Below are 17,569 nucleotides of genomic sequence, written 5' to 3' on the forward strand. Positions count from 1 at the left end.
AACTGGTCCCTTCTCAGCTCATTCACTCATTCATTCATTCTGTCTCTGTTGAGCACCTACTGTGTACTGGTCCCGTGTTAGGCTCTGGAATGAATGCATGAACACACAGTCAGATGCGATCTCTCTCCAGCTCCTGATTTCAGGTTTGGCTGGATCCAGGTGCTCAAACCAAGTCAGCCAGAATTTTTCTTTTCCTTCGCACCACTTCCCCAGTGGTGGTGTCAGGACAATTGAGTTTAATATTAGGACCTGCTCAGGACCACTTGTTCTGAACATTAAACCTTAAAATAAGACCTGTGAAATACTCAACCAGTTGCTGTTTAGTTGATTCTGAGTCATGGCAACCCCATGTGTATCAGAGCAGAACTGTGCTCCGTGGGGTTTTCAATGGCTGAGTTTTTAGAAGTAGATCACCAGGCCTTTCCTCCGAGGCAACTCAGGGTAAACTCGAGCCTCCAATGTTTCGGTTAGCAGCTGAGTGCATTAAACGTGTGCACCACGGAGGGACTCCACCCGGCACATAGTAGATGCTGGATTGTCATGCTGATGATAACAGCACAGAGATGCCCATTTTTAGCACCCCTCATGTGCTGCATGCACACACTCCCTCTCCCCGTGTTCCTGTATCTAGGGACCTAGGGACACAACTTGTGTTTTTCCTTCCTGGTGGCTATTAGAGCATGTGCTCGCATGTGGGAAGACTTGGGTTCGAATTCTGATTCTGCCACCATTATGCTGTGTGAGCTTGGTCTAGTGGTTCCCCCTCTCTGGGGAGATTTGATGAGATGCTAATGGCCAGCGCTGAGCATCGGCCCATGGGGTACTCCCTTCCTCTCTCTGACCTTCATCTGGTTTCTGACCAGCACCTACTTTGCGTATCCCTGGGCTAGAGCAGGAGTATCGCAGAGACACACTGAGCACACCCCCACCCTCCACAGAGAACACTCAAGTCGGAGTCTGAGTAAAAAGAGGCGGGGCGAAGGGGAACAGAACTTTATCACTTTTGAACCACTTGGATGCCCCAGTTCTGCCTTAATGGGGTGAGAGTCCTTAAAGGATGGGGCCAGAGGTGACCGAGGCTGGGAGAGGGCCTCTTAGGTCTTTGTAGACTACTGAACATTTACTCATGGCCCACTTGTGATCTTAGGTATGGCTGGATCCAGGTGCCGGGGGTGAGAGAGGGAAGAGAAAGGGATACCTGTCTTTTCTAGGACCTCAGGGTCCTTGGGGACAAGATGGTGGTGAATTGTCTCTCTGTGGTCCTTGGGCCTTTCAGGTGCCCGACTAGAAGAGACCCCAGGCAGGTTAAGCAGAGGGTGGCTGAAAGGTCTCTGCCCTGGGTGTTATGTGGATCTAGGGGACGTCAGACTCTGGGCTCCCTGGGGATATTGTGGGAGGAAGGCCCCTGGGTTTGGCTCGGCCACACTCTGACTCTCGGTATCCTTGGCAGATATCCCTCCCAGGTATCCATTTCAAGCCCTGCCACCCCACTATGGAAGGCCCTACCCATTCCTGCTGCAGCCCACCGCAGCCGCTGATGCCGATGGCCTGGCCCCCGATGTGCCGCTCCCAGCCGATGGGCCTGAGCGCCTGGCGCTCTCGCCTGAAGACAAGCCCATCCGCCTGTCCCCCTCCAAGATCCCTGAGCCGCTGCGGGGGCCCCCAGAGGAAGAGCCACTGGTGGAGCGGGAGGTGAAGGCAGAGATGGAGGACCTGGATGAGAGCCCCTCGGAGCTGCATCCACTGGGGTCGCCACTGGTGTTGCCTGCTGCCGAGGCCGTGCCGGCCCCTAGCCCCACGGGCGGCTGCGGAGCTAGTCTGCTGGAAGCTCAGGCATTGAGCGCTGGGGGTCAGGGAGGTGCAGAGCCCTCTGAGTGCCCAGACTTTGCGGAGCAAGCTGAAGCACAGGTTGAGTCACCAGGCCGAACAGAATCCTGCACGGCTGCCACGGACCTTGCGGGGAGGCTGACACCTGAGACACTGGTAGAGGCCAAGGAGGAGCCAGTGGAGGTGCCCGTCGACATGCCCATGGGGGAGGCCGTGCCCGAGAAAGCCTTGGCCCCAGCAACCCCAAGCGAGCCCCAACCCAACCTGGAATTGCCCGACTGTGACATGCCCTCCGGGGAGGGGGAGTGCCTGAGCCTTGAGGCCCCGGAGGCCACACCTGTGCCTGGCAGCTCCTGCTACCTGGAGGAGGCAGGCTCTGAGCAGTCTCTGCCCAGCCTGGAGGACCCACTAGCCGGCATGAACGCCCTGGCTGCGGCGGCGGAGCTGCCTCAGGCCAGATCCTTGCCCTCACTGGGTGCTGGACCCCAAGCCTTGGAGAAGCTGGAAGCAGCCCAGAACCTTGTCCTGGAGCAGAGTTTCCTGCACGGCATCACCCTGCTGAGCGAGATCGCAGAGCTGGAGCTGGAGAAGAGGAGCCAGGAGGTGGGAGGTGAGCACACCCAGTGGTCTGCTCTTAGGGTTTCTCTGTGGTAACACCTCTCCTGTTGTTCTGGCGATGGTATGTTTCGCATTAGCAGGGTCCTCTGAGTTGCAAGTGATAAACTGTAATTTTAACTGGCTTAGAAAATGCGAGGAAAATTTATTGATGTGTGACACCAAAGTCCAGGAGTGATTGGGTGATGGATTTCAGGTATGGCTGGATCCAGGTGCTCAAACCAAGTCATCTGAAATTTTTTTTCACACCCCCTTCCCAGTCTCTCTCTGTACCACTTTTCTCTCTGTTGGCCTTGTTCAAGACAAGCTCATTTGCCTTGTGGGGGGTCACTAACACTTTCTTCTAGGCCTATGGGCCAGTCAGCTTAGTGGTCTCTTTCTCTCACAAGACCGCCTCTTGCCTGATGTGCTCTCATTGGCTGACTTGAGTTTATTATGCCTTTCGCAGAAGCAAACCTTGAGGCCAGGGAGATGGAGTAGGCGGACAATGCCCAGTCCTTGTCTGGGGTGTGTCACCTCCCTCCACCCAATTAGGGAGGGTCCATAAAAGAATACAGGATACCTTATCACCCAGCATTTCCACTCCTAGGTGTACCCAAAACAGTTGAAAGCAGGGACTCAAACAGATACTTGTATATCAGTATTCACAGTAGCCAAAAGGTGGAAACAACCTATCAGCAGATGAGTGGATAAACAAGGTTGGTACGTGCGTAGAGTATTACTCAGCTATAAAGAGAAAAGAAGTTCTGATACATGGCTGTGACATGGATGAACACTGAAAACACTGCTGAATGAAATAGGTCAGACACAAAAGGACAACTGTTTGATTCAACTTATATGAAATATCTAGATTTCTAGGCAAATGCATAGAGACAGTAGATTAGAGTTTACCAGGGACTGGGAGGGCGGGAAGAATAGTGAGTTATTACTTAAGGGATACTGAGTTTCTGTTCGGGGTGACAAAAACATTTGTGGAAGTAGATGGTGGTGATGCTTGTACAACATGGCAAATAATTAATGTCACTGAGCTGTACACTTGAAAATAGTTAAAATGGCAAATTTTGTTATCTATTTTATCATAATGAATTTCAAAAAAAGAAAATGGGGTGCTCTCAGCAGAAGAGGGAGCCACAGTTTTACCTGGCACGGAGGAAGACCCCAGGCAGCCCTGTTGAAGAGATAGTGCCGTTGGTAATATTTTGGTATATTTCTTCTAGAACTTTTTCTACCCACGCGTATACATGTTTGCTTCTAAAATTAAAATCATTGTAAACAGTGTTTTGTAACCTGTCTTCTTCACTTAATATGTTGTCTTTTTGTGCTAAGAATATATATAATATCTGCCATTTTAGCCTTTCTTACATGTACAACTCAGGAATGTTAATTACGTCCATCATGTTGTGCAAGTTATCACCATTAACTGTTTCTGATTTTTTTCATCCTCTATGTATATTTCAAAATTCAGTACTCTGTACCCGCTATATTCTTTATTAAATATTTTTTAAGGCTGTGAGTTTTTAGGGTCTGCCCGGTTTTTGCTCATGGAGAAGGGCCCAGCCTCTGAGTACCTAACCCTAGATTGTCAGGCACGTTCTTTGCCATTTTGTTGTTATTGCAAATAAGGTGATGATTACCCTTGAAGGAAAGTCCTGGTCTGTAGCTCTGCTCTTCCTTAGGGCAGATCTCCGGCGGTTGTTGTTGGGTGCCATTGAGCCCGTTTTCGTCTCAGAGTGACCCCATGTAACAGAGTAGAGCTGCCCCATAGCATTTCTAAGGGTGGAATCTTTATGGAGGAGCCTTGGTGGTGCAGTGGTTAAAACACTCAGCTGCTAACTGAGAGGTCATCGGTTGGAACTCACCACCTGCTCTGAGACGTGGCAGTCTGCTTCCATAAAGATTATACTCTTGGAAACCCTGTGGGGCCGATCTGCTCTGTCCTATAGGGTCGCTATGAATTGAAGTTGACTCACTGGCAGGGTTTTTTCATCTGTGTGGAGGTGGAAGGGCACATTTTCTAGGCTCTTCAGTAGTTGTGTTCGAATTGCCTCTAGAGAGCGAGCCCACGTGGCTCCCATTGGTGGTGGGTAGAGATGCCCATTTTCTCACAGCGGACATTTGCACACCTGTTGCTGGTGGTGTTCTAAAGTCCATTTGCGCTTTTCTTTCACTGAAATATTCGGTTTAAAAAAAAAGTTGAGAAGAAAATAAAAATCCCCGTGGTCCTACCAACTGGTGGGTGTTTAAATGGGAACTGAAAAGGGGTTGGTGGGGGGCCTGAGCAGGACTAGGGGGCTGGGGGCCAGGGAGTCTCCAGAACTATCCTTGTGAGGGCTGCTGCCCACTTTCCCCTTTTGGCGTCCCTGAGTTTTGCCAATTCATTTTCTGTTTGGGGGCCCTACATTCATTCATTCATTTGTTTAACAGATACTTGGTAGGCTCCTACTGTGTGCTTCGTGGTGATCAGTCAACAGCCAGCTTGTGGGAAGCTGTCCGGTGGTGACAGGTGCTAGGTAGAAAGAGGAAGCAGGAAGGGGACAGGGCAGAGGTGGGCAGGGTGAGCTCTTATAGGGGATGGTCAGGACGCTGCAGGAGAGACTGAGAGGAGGTGAGGGAGGAAGGCTCTTCTGGGGAAAACCATTCCTGGCAGAAGGCACAGGAGTTGCAAAGGCTCTGAGGCCCCGGGAATGGACTTGGCCTGCTTAGGGGGAGAAGGGCAGGTGAGGAGGTTGGCGGTGGAATAACGGGAGGGCGGGTCCTGGGGGCCTTTTGAACATCATATAACTGGTTTTTACTTAGGGTGAAACGGGTTGCCAAGGGAAGGTGGTTTGAGCTGGAGCAATAGAATTGGATGGAAATGGGGTCGTTTCAGCTGCTGTGTGAACAGACCATAGCCTGGCCTGGGTGCTGGCGCCTGTGGCCAGCATAGGGTTGGTGGTGGAGTTGAGGAACCGTGGGTTTCAGTTGGGCGTGGACACCCAGCCCTGGTCAGCTGTGCTGGCTGGTGGGTTGGATGGGTGTACAAGGGGGACTCCAGGTTTGGGGCCTGACCCAGGGAAGACTTGCCAGTTACTGAGGGGGAGTGGTGGGCGAGGCTGAGGGAGGAGCAGGTTTTAGGGGGGAAGCTGCGGGTGTTCTGTTTTGGGCATGTAAGGTTTGAGCTGCCTGTCAGTGTCCCGGTGGGGTGTGGTGTGGAGCTGGGTCTGCGATCTGGAGCTTGGGGGTGAGTTGGGGCTGGGCACCTGCATTTGGTGTCAGTGTGAAGGTGGTGTGTAACCACTGGAGAAGGTGGGGAGGGACTCGGGGGTCCTCTTCCATTCCTGAGTGAGCATCGTCCCCGAAAGTGTCACAGACCAGGATGAGGTTCTTGGCCGGTCCGTGAACTGTACTGGGTCATGCTGCAGGGCCCAGCCTTCTGGGGCCCTGGTTCGAGTTTTCCCACCTTTCACCTGATTTCCGGAGCCTCCGGGGCCGTCCCTATTTCCCTCTGCGTGCAGCTCCCCGCAGACGTGTCAGACCAGACCGGGTGGCCTGGCGTTTGGCCGCCTCCCTTCCTTCTCTCAGCTGCCCTCGGCGTCTGATGCTGCCCTAGTCCCACCTGGCCCTGGCTTGCAGCATCATGGCGCCTCCCAGGCCCCCCTCATTGGTAGAGCCCCCAGGCAGGCTTAACGGTCCCCCAGGTGTCCCTTGCTGCCAGCAGGGGGAGCATCGGCAAGCCAGCTTTTTGGAGGATGAGGGGGTTGACAGGGTTGTGCCCAGCCCCTTGTCTGTCAGCACCAAAGACCCCTGTGACTCAGAAGAGCTGGAAGTAGGGTGGGGGATACGTAGACATCATCCTTGTTGGGGAGCTGGAAGGCTTTCATCTAATACCCGATTCTTAGTCTTCTAGTACTGCTGTAACAGAAATACCACAAGTGGGTGGCTTTAACAAACAAATCTGTCTTCTCACAGTTCAGGAGGCTAGAAGTCCGAATTTAGGGCGGTGGTTCTAGGGGAAGGCTTTTCTTCTATTGGCTCTGGGGAAGGTCGTTGTCTCTTTTCAGCTCTGTTCCTTGGTTCCTTGGCAGTCTTCATATAGCATGGCATCTATCGTCCCCCATTTCTGCCTGCTTCTCTGTGCCTAATCTGCTCGTTTTATATCTCAGAGCTCGTGTGAGTCTCTGCTTTGTGGCTTCAGTTTCCCTAAGGATCTAGAAGATCAAAACCAGCAATTCTCAACAAGGGGTGATTTCACCCCGCCCACCCGGACATTTGGCAAAGTCTGGAGACATTTGTGGTTGTCACAGCTTAGGGGAGGGTGTGTTACTGACATCTAGTGGGTAGAGGCCAGCAGTGCTGCTAAACACCCTGCAGAGAACAACCCCCGACAGAGAACAACCTGAGAAAATGTCCACAGTATCCACGTCGAGAAACCCTCACCTAAACAATTATTAATGAAGATCTTATGGAACTTACATACGGATAACGGAGAATGTGCTTTTTCCCCAGGCGCACGAGGAGCATGCACAAAAATTGATCATGTATTAGATCACAAAGAAAACATCGGTAGAAAATTAGAAGCAGCTCACTTTCTTTTCCATGTATATTCTTTTAAAGAAAATTTTTAAATTGTACTTTATTTATTTGTAATTTTTTTAATTATTGTACTTTAGATGAAGGTTTTCACAGCAAACTAGCTTCTCTTTAAACGATTGGTACACATTGTTTTGTGACATTGGTTACCAACCCCATGACATGTCAACACTCTCCGTTTTCGACCTTGGGTTCCCAATCACCAGCTTTCCTGTCCCCTCCTGCCTTCTAGTCCTTGCCCCTGGGCTGGTGTGCCCCTTTAGTCTCGTTTTGTTTTATGGGCCTGTCCAATCCTTGGCTGAAGGGTGAACCTCAGGAGTGACTTCATTACTGAGCTAAAAGGATGTCCGGAGGCTATACTCTAGGGGTTTCTCCAGTTTCTGTCACACCAGTAAGTCTGGTCTTTTTTTTTGTGAGTTAGAATTTTGTTCTACGTTTTTCTCCAGCTTTGTTGTGATCCCTGTCAGAGCAGTTGGTGGTGGTAGTGGGACACCATCCAGTTGTGCTGGACTCAGTCTGGTGGAGGCCGTGGTAGTTCTGGTCCAATAGTCCTTTGGACTAATCTTGTGTCTTTGGTTGTCTTCATTCTCCCTTGTTCCAGACAGTGAGACCAGTGGAGTATCTAATATGGCCACTCACAAGCTTTTTAAGACCTCAGATGCTACTCACTAAAATAAAATATAGAACATTTTCAGTATAAACTATGTTATGCCACTTGAGCTAGATGTTCCCAGAGACCATGGTCCCCACAGCCCTCAGCCCAGTAATTTGGTTCCTCAGGGAGTTTGGATGTGTCTATGGAGCTTCCATGACCTTGCCTTGGACAGGTTGTACTGGCTTCCCCAGTATTTGTACTGTCTTACCCTTCACCAGAGTTATCACTTATCTATTGTCTATTTAGTGTTTTTCCCTACCACCCCTCCCCTCCCTCCTAACCATCAAAGATTGTTTCTTTTTGTGTGTAAACCTTTTCATGAGTTTTTATAGTAGTGGTCTCATACAGTATTTATCCTTTTGTGATTGACTTATTTCACTCACCATAATGCCCTCCAGATTCATCCATGTTGTGAGATACTTCGCAGATTTATCATTGTTCTTCATCGTTGCATAATATTCCATTGTCTGTATGTACCATAGTTTGTTTAGCCATTCACCTGTTGATGGGCACTTAGGTTAACCTGTTTCCATCTTTTTGCTTTTGTGAACAATGCTGCAATGAGCATGGGTTCCTTTTCATTTGATAGTGAGATTGTGGAGAAATGGAAACGAGCTCTCATTTATCAGGGTTGAGATTGTATATTGGGGCACCCTTTCTGGAGGGCACATGAAAATATTTATTGTAGGTTGAACATACACATACCTTCATGTAAGTGAACCACACTGGCAGGAATGTTCCTACCAGGTGTGTCCCTAGCTGTGGATATGTCTGTCCACTACAAAAAAAATAAATTGGAGACAACCTAAATGCTTTCATTGGAGGATATTTAGACAGATTGTTGTTGTGTGCTGCAGAGTGGATTCCCACTCATAGCAACCTCATGTGACAGAGTAGAACTGCCCCATAGGCTTTTTTTTTTCTCCCGCTTTTGCACTTCGTATTTTATTTTGTATTATTGGCTTTACAGATATATCCTGGAAATGTATTACTTGTAAAAACCATTTTAATGGTAAATATATATATACGCAAAAAACTACGTAAAACATAATTCAGTTGTTTTTTTATTGTACTTCAGGTGGAGGCTTACAGAACAAATAGTTTCTCATGAAACAGTAGTACACATATTGTTTTATGACATTGGTTAACAACCCCACAACATGTCAACCCTCTCCTTTCTCGACCTTTTTTTTTTGGTGAAAATATACATAGCCAAAGATACACCATTTCAAAAATTTCTACATGCACAGTTCAGTGACTACGCTCTTCCAGTTGTGCTGCTATTCTCACTTTAGATGAAGGCTTACAGAACAAAATAGTTTCTCATTTAACAGTTAGTACACATGTTGCCCTATGACAATGGTTAACAATCTCACAACACATCAACACTATCGTTACTCAACCTTGGGTTCCCTATCACCAGCTTCCCTGTCCCCTTCTGCCTTCTGGCCCTTGTTGCTGGACTGCTGTACCTCATTAGCCCCATTTGGTTCTATGGGGCTGTCCACTCCCAGGCTGAACGGTGAACCTCGGAGATGACTGCACCACTGAGCTAAAAGGGTGTCTGGGGGCCATACTCTCGGGGTTTCTCTAGTCTCCTTTAGGTCAGTAAATCTGGTCTTTTTTTTTGTGAGTTAGAATTTTGTTTTCCATCCTTCTCCAGCTCTGTCCAGTACCCTCTGTCGTGATCCTTGTCAGAGCAGTCAGTGGTAGTAGCTGGGCATCATCTAGCTGTACTGGACTCAGTCTTGTGGAGGCCTTGATAGCTGTGGTCCATTAGTCCTTCGGACTGATCTTTTCCTTGTATCCTGTTCTCTTCATTCTCCCTTGCTCCCGAAGGGATGAGACCAGTGGAGTGTCTTAGATGGCTGCGCACAGGCTTTTAAGACCCCAGACGCTACTCACCAAGGTAGAATGTAGAACATTGTCTTTATAAACTGTGTCATGCCAATTGAGCTAGATGTTCCCCAAGACCATGGTCCCAACAGCCCTCCATCCAGCAATTCAGTCCCTCAGGGAGTTAAAAGAGTAACTGTATAACCACCACGCAGGTCAAGAAATAGAACATTGTCAGCACCCTGGAAGTCACCTGGGTGATGACTTTTGCCAATCATAGCTCCCTCTCTTTCCTCCAAAGGTAAACATTATCCTAAATTTAAGGCACTCACTTCTTTGCTTTTCTTTAGTTTTGCCTGTATTGAAGTACAGTTAGTCCCTGACTTACGACAGGGTTTGTTTTGAAGTCAGTTCTGACGTAAGTCTAGTTTTCATTAATTATTGCCTTTTATTACCAGTATCTCTGTAAATTTGATCTTTGAACATCTGCGAGTGAACATCTGAGAATGATAACATCAGCAGATTACGTGCTGCAGCATTGTGTCTAGTGCACATTACTAACAATAAAATGTACAAAAAAAGAGACTGTTATGAGTGCAGTTTGTCATAACTTGAATATGTCATAAGTTGGGGACTACCTGTATAACATGGACACATAAAAGTGCAGAAGAGTTATGGACAACTTGATAGATTTTCACACAGTGAACATACCAAGGTCAACAAATGCCCCATAGGGTTTTCTTGGTGATAATCTCTACAGAAGCAGATCAACACAGCACCGCAAGAGAATTCTAGGCAATTGCTGTTAGATTCAGCTGTATAAAAATTGCCAACATTCCAATGCTTTTGAGCTACAGAAAAAGTGATTTTACAAGGTTCATGGATGAAGGTGGATCTGTTTGTTATGTGCCAATATGAAAGAGGTTAGGTAGAAAAAAGCCAAGTGTGATGCAGTCTGTATTGATTGATACCATTTGTATATTTAAAAAAAAATGATGTCCATGTATGTCACAAATATTTGAGTCTATACAGCTTTTTCTGGAACCTTCTACAAGCAACCATCAACAGTGGTACCCTCCCGGTAGAGACCTGTGGATTGGGGAGGAGGAAGGCTTTTGCACCTTTCTGCTTGGTTTGCATTTTTTAGCGTGTGCACATATTTTACAATTTAGGGCTCTTTTTAATTTTGGGTTTGTTTTTTTCTCTTGATGAAACCCATACATATTCATCCTGGGAAGATTTAAGTACAGAAGAGCAAAAAAAGAGAGCCGTGTTCCTGCAAAGACCCTCTTGCTGGCCTGGGGCGGCTCTCCTGGGTCCTTCTGTTGTCAGCACCCTCAGGCCATGCTGTGCCTCTGTCTTCTCACCTCTTAGCACTAGTTCCCAATCTTGGGAGGCCTTGGTCCAGTCAGATCTTGGTGGCACCCTGTGGCTCACTCTGGCCTCTGCCTGGCCTGTTTGGGGCCAGAGGGGTACTTGCTGCCATGCCTGTGGGCCAGACCCCTCTGCTGCATGGGCTCACCTGGTCGTGTCTGCAGGTGCGGAGCGGGGTGTGGCGACACGGCCCTCACTGGAGAGCCTGCTGGCAGCCAGTAGCCACATGCTGCAGGAGGTGCTGGACAGCCCATTTGTGGACCCACTCAAGAGCCTGCGGCTGCCCCGTGAGCTGAACCCCAACAAGAAGTACAGCTGGATGCAGAAGAAGGAGGAGCGGGTGAGGGTCTGGCCTGGGGTGGGCGGGGCAGGGTGGGGTGGGGTGGAGGTCTTTTCCAGAGATGCTGTGTCGGCTGGGGCCTGTCTGGCTTTCGTGTCAGAAGGGCCCGACCTGCACCCAGCTTCTGCCCCTGACTTACCATGCTGCCCTTCCCCTTCTCTGTGCCTCAGTTTACCCATCTGATAACCTGTCAGCATGCCTCCTAGCATGCATGCTAATCATGGAGAAGGCAGACCTGGGGGCCAGACTTGGCTCTGCCATTTCCTGCCTGCAGGGTCTGAGCCCCCACATATAAAATAGCCCGGCATATGAGGCAGTGGTTGAAGGCAGTGGGCTGTGCTTTCATATGTGAGCTAATGTAGCATTGGGACAAGCCTGCAGAGTCGGTATCATGGCCTGTCTTCAAGATAGAGTCACTGGGTGGTGCAAACGGTAATGCACTTGGCTGCACGCTGAAAGGTTGGCAGTTCGAATCCACCCAGTGGAGCCTCGGAAGAAAGGCCTGGCGGTCTGTTTCTGAAAAATCAGCTGTTGAAAATCCTGTGGAGCACAGTTCTACTCTGACATACACGGGGTCAATGTGAGTTGGAATCGACTCCACGGCAGCTGATTTATCTTCAAGGTGAGGAGCCTGCACTTTGCTCCAGGCCACAGCTAGTCAGCGGCAGGAAGGAGGATTCATGCTGGGGGTCTCTGTGACCCCAAAGCCCTTGCTTCTCACCATTAGCGCATGTGTCCCAATTGTGGAAGGGGGCCTGGGAGCAGGCCAGGAGTCTGTGGGCCCAAGCTGCCAGCACCCTTCATCCCACCCTGCTGCTCTCCCTCGCCCTCTGCAGATGTATGCCATGAAGTCCTCCCTGGAGAGTATGGACGCCATGGAGCTGGACTTCCGCATGCGGCTGGCCGAGGTGCAGCGGCAGTACAAGGAGAAGCAGCGTGAGCTGGTGAAGCTGCAGCGGCGCCGGGACTGCGAGTGAGTATGCCCCCGCCGCAGCCCTCTGCCCGCCGGGCCAGGTTAGGCAGTGCAGGGCCTGCTCGGAGCGCCTTGGGTGCTGGCGCTCAGACGTGCGGTCGCATGGGTGTGTTCCGTGTGTGTGGACCTGGGTGATGTGTGCGCACTGTGCGCCCTTTCTCCGTGCCCCCCCGCCCTCCCAGGTTCACAGCCAAGCGTGTGATTCTCTTTAAGGGACAGGCGCGAGGACCCCCATAGAAGCTTGGCACGCAGAGGCCCTGGCAGGCCGCGGAAACGGACCCACGCCCTGAGCGCCCTGTCGCCCCCCCGCAAGAGAGGGAAGAGCCGCGACAGTAGCGGAAAGTAAGGCTGGCCCCTCGGTGGGTCGGGGGCTGCACAGAGCTCGGAGGGGAGGAGACCGCCTAGGGCCCGGCGGCCCCTGCGCTCCTGCGGCTGGCCCGTGGGACCTCGGGTCCCTTGGGCTTGGCCTGCCTGGAACGTAGCTCCCAGGGAGCACAGTGCCTGGGCCTGGAGGGTGAACGAGGAGTGGCGGAGGGACAGGCTGACTGAGTGCGGGAGGAAGGATCCCAGTGGGAGCCTGTTTCATGCCACAACCTGAGTGCTGAGCCGTCCATCATCTTCCTGCCACGTCTGCGTCCTCCATGGCTAGGGACCTGCTCCTGCTCTTCTCCATGCAGCACCTGCCCCTGTGGCACCTGACTCGGCCTCTCTGCTACTACTCCCTGCTGCCAGGGGCGCCTCCTTCGAGCACCGTGGGGACAGGCTCCTTGGGCAGCAGCAGAAGCTTCGTGTGACACCTCCTGGAGGTTTTCCTGGATGCTGCCTCCAGTGGGAGCCCCGATAGACAGGGGAGATGCTTTGATTCTCCCTGGGTGTTGGGTAGCGCGAGCCAAATGAGACCCATCAGAACAGGGCCAGAGTGTCCCTCAGCCTGGGACATCAGGCGGGTGGACACTACATGGCCCAGTGGAAGCAGAGGGACCCCCAGGTGCCTTTGGAAGGCTCAGGGGGAGGCAGTGGGATAGCACAGGTCTTCCCAGGAGACAATGGCCCCATGGGCCCCCTTGTCTTGCATGGAACCTCCTGGGATGTTCCTGACTGAAGAGAGGAAGGCAAGAGGAAGATACACCTCATCATCAGCCACTGTTGGGAAGGAAAGGGGCTCCTGGGAAAGACAGCCAGAGGTGGGGCTGCTGGCAGTGTGGGCCTCACGGGCAGTTTGGCCCCTTGAGTTGGGTGAACTTCCTGCTTTTGAGTCCCAGCTCCACCACATCACTCTGCGACCTTGGCCCATCATTAGCTCATCTGAGCCCCAGTGTCATCATCTATAAAATGTAGTACGTACAGCATTGTTGGGCAGTGTGAAATATAAAACGGCTGAACAGTGCAGGGCACGTATTTTTGTTAGGTGTCCTCGAGTCGATTCCAACTCATAGCGACCCCTTGTGACAGAGTACAACTGCCCCATAGGGTTTCTTAGGCTGTAATCTTAATGGAAGCAGATGGCCAGGTCTTTCTCCCTCTGGGTGGGTTCTAACTGCCCACCTTTCCATTCGAATCTGAGTGCTTAACCATTGTGCAGCCAGGGCTCCTTATAGGACACACATTATGCACCAAATAAAAACTAGTTGCTTTTATTATAATTACTCATGAAGCTTTAGCTCAAGGCAGGGTACCGTATATTCCGATACAGGAGACCAGTGAATGGTCCTTCATCAAAGCCTCTTGAGCTTAATCCTCTCCCCTCCTCCTGTCTTGGTGGATTTCTCTGGCATTTCTGATCCTTGTTCTTGGCGCATTTTGTTAAAGAGGTACCTAACCATACAGAGATGCGTGTGTGTGTGTGTGTGTGTGTGTGTGAAGGAGCACGAGAGAAGAGACCAGCAGAGGATGTTGACTTGAAGTTTCTCTTTCACACGAAACTCTCATTCTGCTTCACTCACCAATATCCCGGATTTGTCCCTGTCATCTCTGCGTGTGCTGCAGCATCCAGCGTCGAGCCCTGCAGGGCCGCGAGGGTGGCCCCCAAGCCTGTGCATGTTGCCTGGCCAGGGTGCTGACCAGTGATGCATCTGGGTTTCAGGCTGAGCAGCAAGTCCCTGCTGACATCCGATGACTTCGAGCTGGGAGCGGGGATAAGGAAGAGACACAAGGGGGCTGAGGAGGAACATGATGCTCTCATTGGAAATGGGAAAGCGAGGGGCAGGAGCCAGACTTGGGATGAACACGAAACCTCCTCTGACTTCATGAGCCAGGTCAGTGACCCCGTCTCCTGGGTGTGCTCACATCCTCAAGGCAGGAGGCCTGGGGGGTGTGCTGGAGTTCACGCCCCCTTTGCAGGTCTGTTGGCCCCTACTGCAGTACAGAAGTCCTAGAAATGACTGTCCCAGTGTCAGAACGACTCTTGTTCCATATTTCTTACTGTACCAAAAAAACCCAACTAAACCCACTGCCATCGAATCGATTCCTATTCATGGCAACTCCATGTGTTACAGAGTAGAACTGCTCCTTGGGGTTTTCTTGGCTGTCATCTTTATGGAAGCAGATTGCCAGGCCTTTCTTCCATGGTGCCTCTGGGTGGGTTCGAACTGCCAACCTTTAGGTTAGTAGTCGAGTGCAAACTCTGCCACCCAGGAACATTTTTATTGTAGAGAGGGGGAAGTTAAGGCCCAGAGGCGATCAGGGACTTACCAAACTAACACAGCCTCGGAGGCTGAGCTGGGACTGGAAGCTCCATCCCCTCTGACACATCTACATGACCCTTTGCTGAAGCCAAGCAAGGAGACTGCACATTCTTAAGCAACTAATACAATTATTCTGTTGTTGAACAGTGTAATTGCTTAATGAGCAGCTTCACCGTTCTGCAGTTCTAAGGAACAAGGGCTGATGCCACTATAATTTCCTCTGTGAACATTCCAGGGGTGATGGGTGAGCGCCAACTCCTTGATTTTTCTTATTTCTGCAGAGCGTTGGAATCATCCACTTAAGGCGCATCTCTAAATACTAGTCCACCTTGTCATCCCTCCCTAGGAAGCTGTGGGAAGGGACTGTTTTGGTTGATCTGGTCATCAGGAATACTCACATAGGGAGACCAGATGCAGAAGGGGGAAAGACAGCCAGTTTGCACCGCTGGATCCTTTTTACCCTCAAATTGTGAAGGATACTTGTGTTGTTTAAACAATGCTGTCCCAGCTTTTCTCCTCCTTATGAAATGCTACCCGATTAAAGAAAATGGAGATTAAATGTTCAAATGAGAAGCATTAATGGCTTTGAAATGGCACATTTCACTTCAACAAATGGCTACCCTTGCTGCAGAGCTGCAAGCAGGAATTTAATCTGAGAAATCTCTAATCATTCTTTCTGCTTCATGCAGCCACGGCACATGCACGGTACTTTCTTGGCAGCTTCTGCACATTTAGTTGGATGTGCTGATTTAGACCGTGCAGCCATCTTCTTCAGCTGGCTTAGGTGGTTGAGATTAGCAGATCCACCCTGCTACAATCTGGTTTTTCCATCTTGGTTCCCTTCCTCCTCCTTTAATCCAGCTGCCTTCTCCAGCTCATGGTGAGCTTGGCTTGCCTAAGCAGTTCCCTAGGAGGCACCAGAAAGCCAGAGTGGAAGTGTCAGTGCGAATGATAATTGTAACCACAGTAGCAGCTACTTAATAAGGGGTTAGCTTGTTCCAGGCATTGTGGTAAGAGCTCTATGTGCCTTATCTCCATCCATCTTCAGCACAGCCCAGTGCTGCCCATACATAACGCTCCCTATTTTGCAGTTTAAAACTTGAGGCTAAGAGAAGCTAAGCACCTTTACAAAAGTCACAGAGCGCCCTGAAACCCCTCTGCCATTTTGCCACGTCTTAACCTATGACCCAACTTCCTCTCCAGCTGAAAATTAAGAAGAAGAAGATGGCCAGCGACCAGGAGCAACTGGCAAGCAAGCTAGACAAGGCCCTCTCCCTCACCAAGCAGGACAAGTTGAAGTCCTCGTCCTTCAAGTTTTCGGACAATGCTGGGGGGAAATCGAAAACTAGCGGGGGCTGTAGCAGGTACTTGACTCCTTATGACAGCCTGCTCAGCAAGGACAGAAAAGCCCTGGCCAAAGGCCTCAGCCTGTCTCTGAAAGCCTCCAGAGAAGGTAAACACAAAAGGGCTGCCAAAACCAGGAAGATGGAGGTGGGGTTCAAGGCCAGAGGCCCATCCAAGTCGGCCCATTCCCCATTCGCCTCGGAAGTGAGCAGCTACTCCTACAGTAAGTAGCGGAAGGGCGCTGCGCCGCCTCCGGCCGTTTCTTCTGTTTTTTCTTTCTCCTTCTCTTTGTCTTTCTTTGGGTCAGTCGAAACCTTCTTTGTTTCTGTCTCTCTGCACTGGTTTCAGGCGGGCGGGGGGGGGGGGCGCCGGAAGCGGAAGTGCCCGTGATAGGGAAACGCCTGTGATTGGTGGGTAATGGGCTTGGCTGCCCATGATTGGCGGTTGGGAGTGGAAGCCGCCTGCCAACCCTTGCTCTCCGCTTGTTTGCCGGACGTTATCAGTTTGGACGACTTGAGAGTCGCAGGGTTTGCGGAGTGCGTGAGGGTGATAGAGATGGCCGGGCCCTGCCTGTCCTTAGGAAACGCTCTGTCCTTTGGGGCCAGACAAACGTGTAGCGACATTAAATGCTATAGCCCTTGCATCATGTGTGTTAGTAAAAACAGTATTTATTGACCTTGAGGCTGGGGGAGGGCCTAAGTAAAATGTGTGCCCTTTGGGTAGGGAGAGTTGGAGCTGGGTATACCTAGGTTGGCCTGATTCTACTGTCCGATAGAACCTTCTGGAAACACTCTATATTTGTGTTGTCCAGTATGATAGCCATTAGCTACATATAGTTATTGTGTACTTGAAATTTGGCTCATGGACCCAAAGAGCTGAATTTATTTAATTCTTTTGAATTTTCATTTTAATAGCTATATGTAATTCGAGATTACCATATTGGGGCTCCTTCACTGAGAACTCAGACTGTGCCCTTGTGGTTTTCCTGAGGAAGACAGCCTTGGCTCAACCAGTGGCCTCCCTCCATGGCCTTTTGTGGTTTGGAGGGTGTAGTAGGTGCTCAGTAAGTATTTGTTGATGGAACACCTTAGGTACAGATAGGTACCAAGTATGTTGCAGTTACAGGAATGCCAGGAGGGCTTTCTTGGATTCTGAACGGGTCAGCCTTGTTCATTCTAGCTGGGGTGCAGGGCTTTTTCCTTGGCACCTGCCTGCTGCTGTGTACCTCTAGCTTTTGACTGGCTCTGGCTGGCTCATTGGGCAGAGTTTGAATATCAAAGTGCAAATTAATGTTACAATAAAATTGTTTTCTTAAGGAAAGAAATTAAAACTTTTATTGATCTGGAGTCCAG

The 17,569-nt window shown here is 50.3% G+C and overlaps 1 protein-coding gene across 1 annotated transcript in view; it reads left to right on the forward strand.

Moving 5' to 3' along the window:
* TNRC18 (trinucleotide repeat containing 18) overlaps positions 1 to 17,569 on the forward strand; it is a 119,073-nt gene that overhangs the window by 47,350 nt on the left and 54,154 nt on the right. The window contains 6 exon segments of the mRNA XM_004391392.1: positions 1,451 to 2,437; positions 11,041 to 11,216; positions 12,053 to 12,189; positions 12,403 to 12,531; positions 14,273 to 14,444; positions 16,077 to 16,440. Of these exon segments, the coding sequence (XP_004391449.1) occupies positions 1,451 to 2,437; positions 11,041 to 11,216; positions 12,053 to 12,189; positions 12,403 to 12,531; positions 14,273 to 14,444; positions 16,077 to 16,440 (1,965 nt within the window).

This window comes from Trichechus manatus, unplaced genomic scaffold (genome assembly GCF_000243295.1).
Source record: "Trichechus manatus latirostris isolate Lorelei unplaced genomic scaffold, TriManLat1.0 scaffold00077, whole genome shotgun sequence".
Classification (NCBI taxonomy): domain Eukaryota; kingdom Metazoa; phylum Chordata; class Mammalia; order Sirenia; family Trichechidae; genus Trichechus; species Trichechus manatus.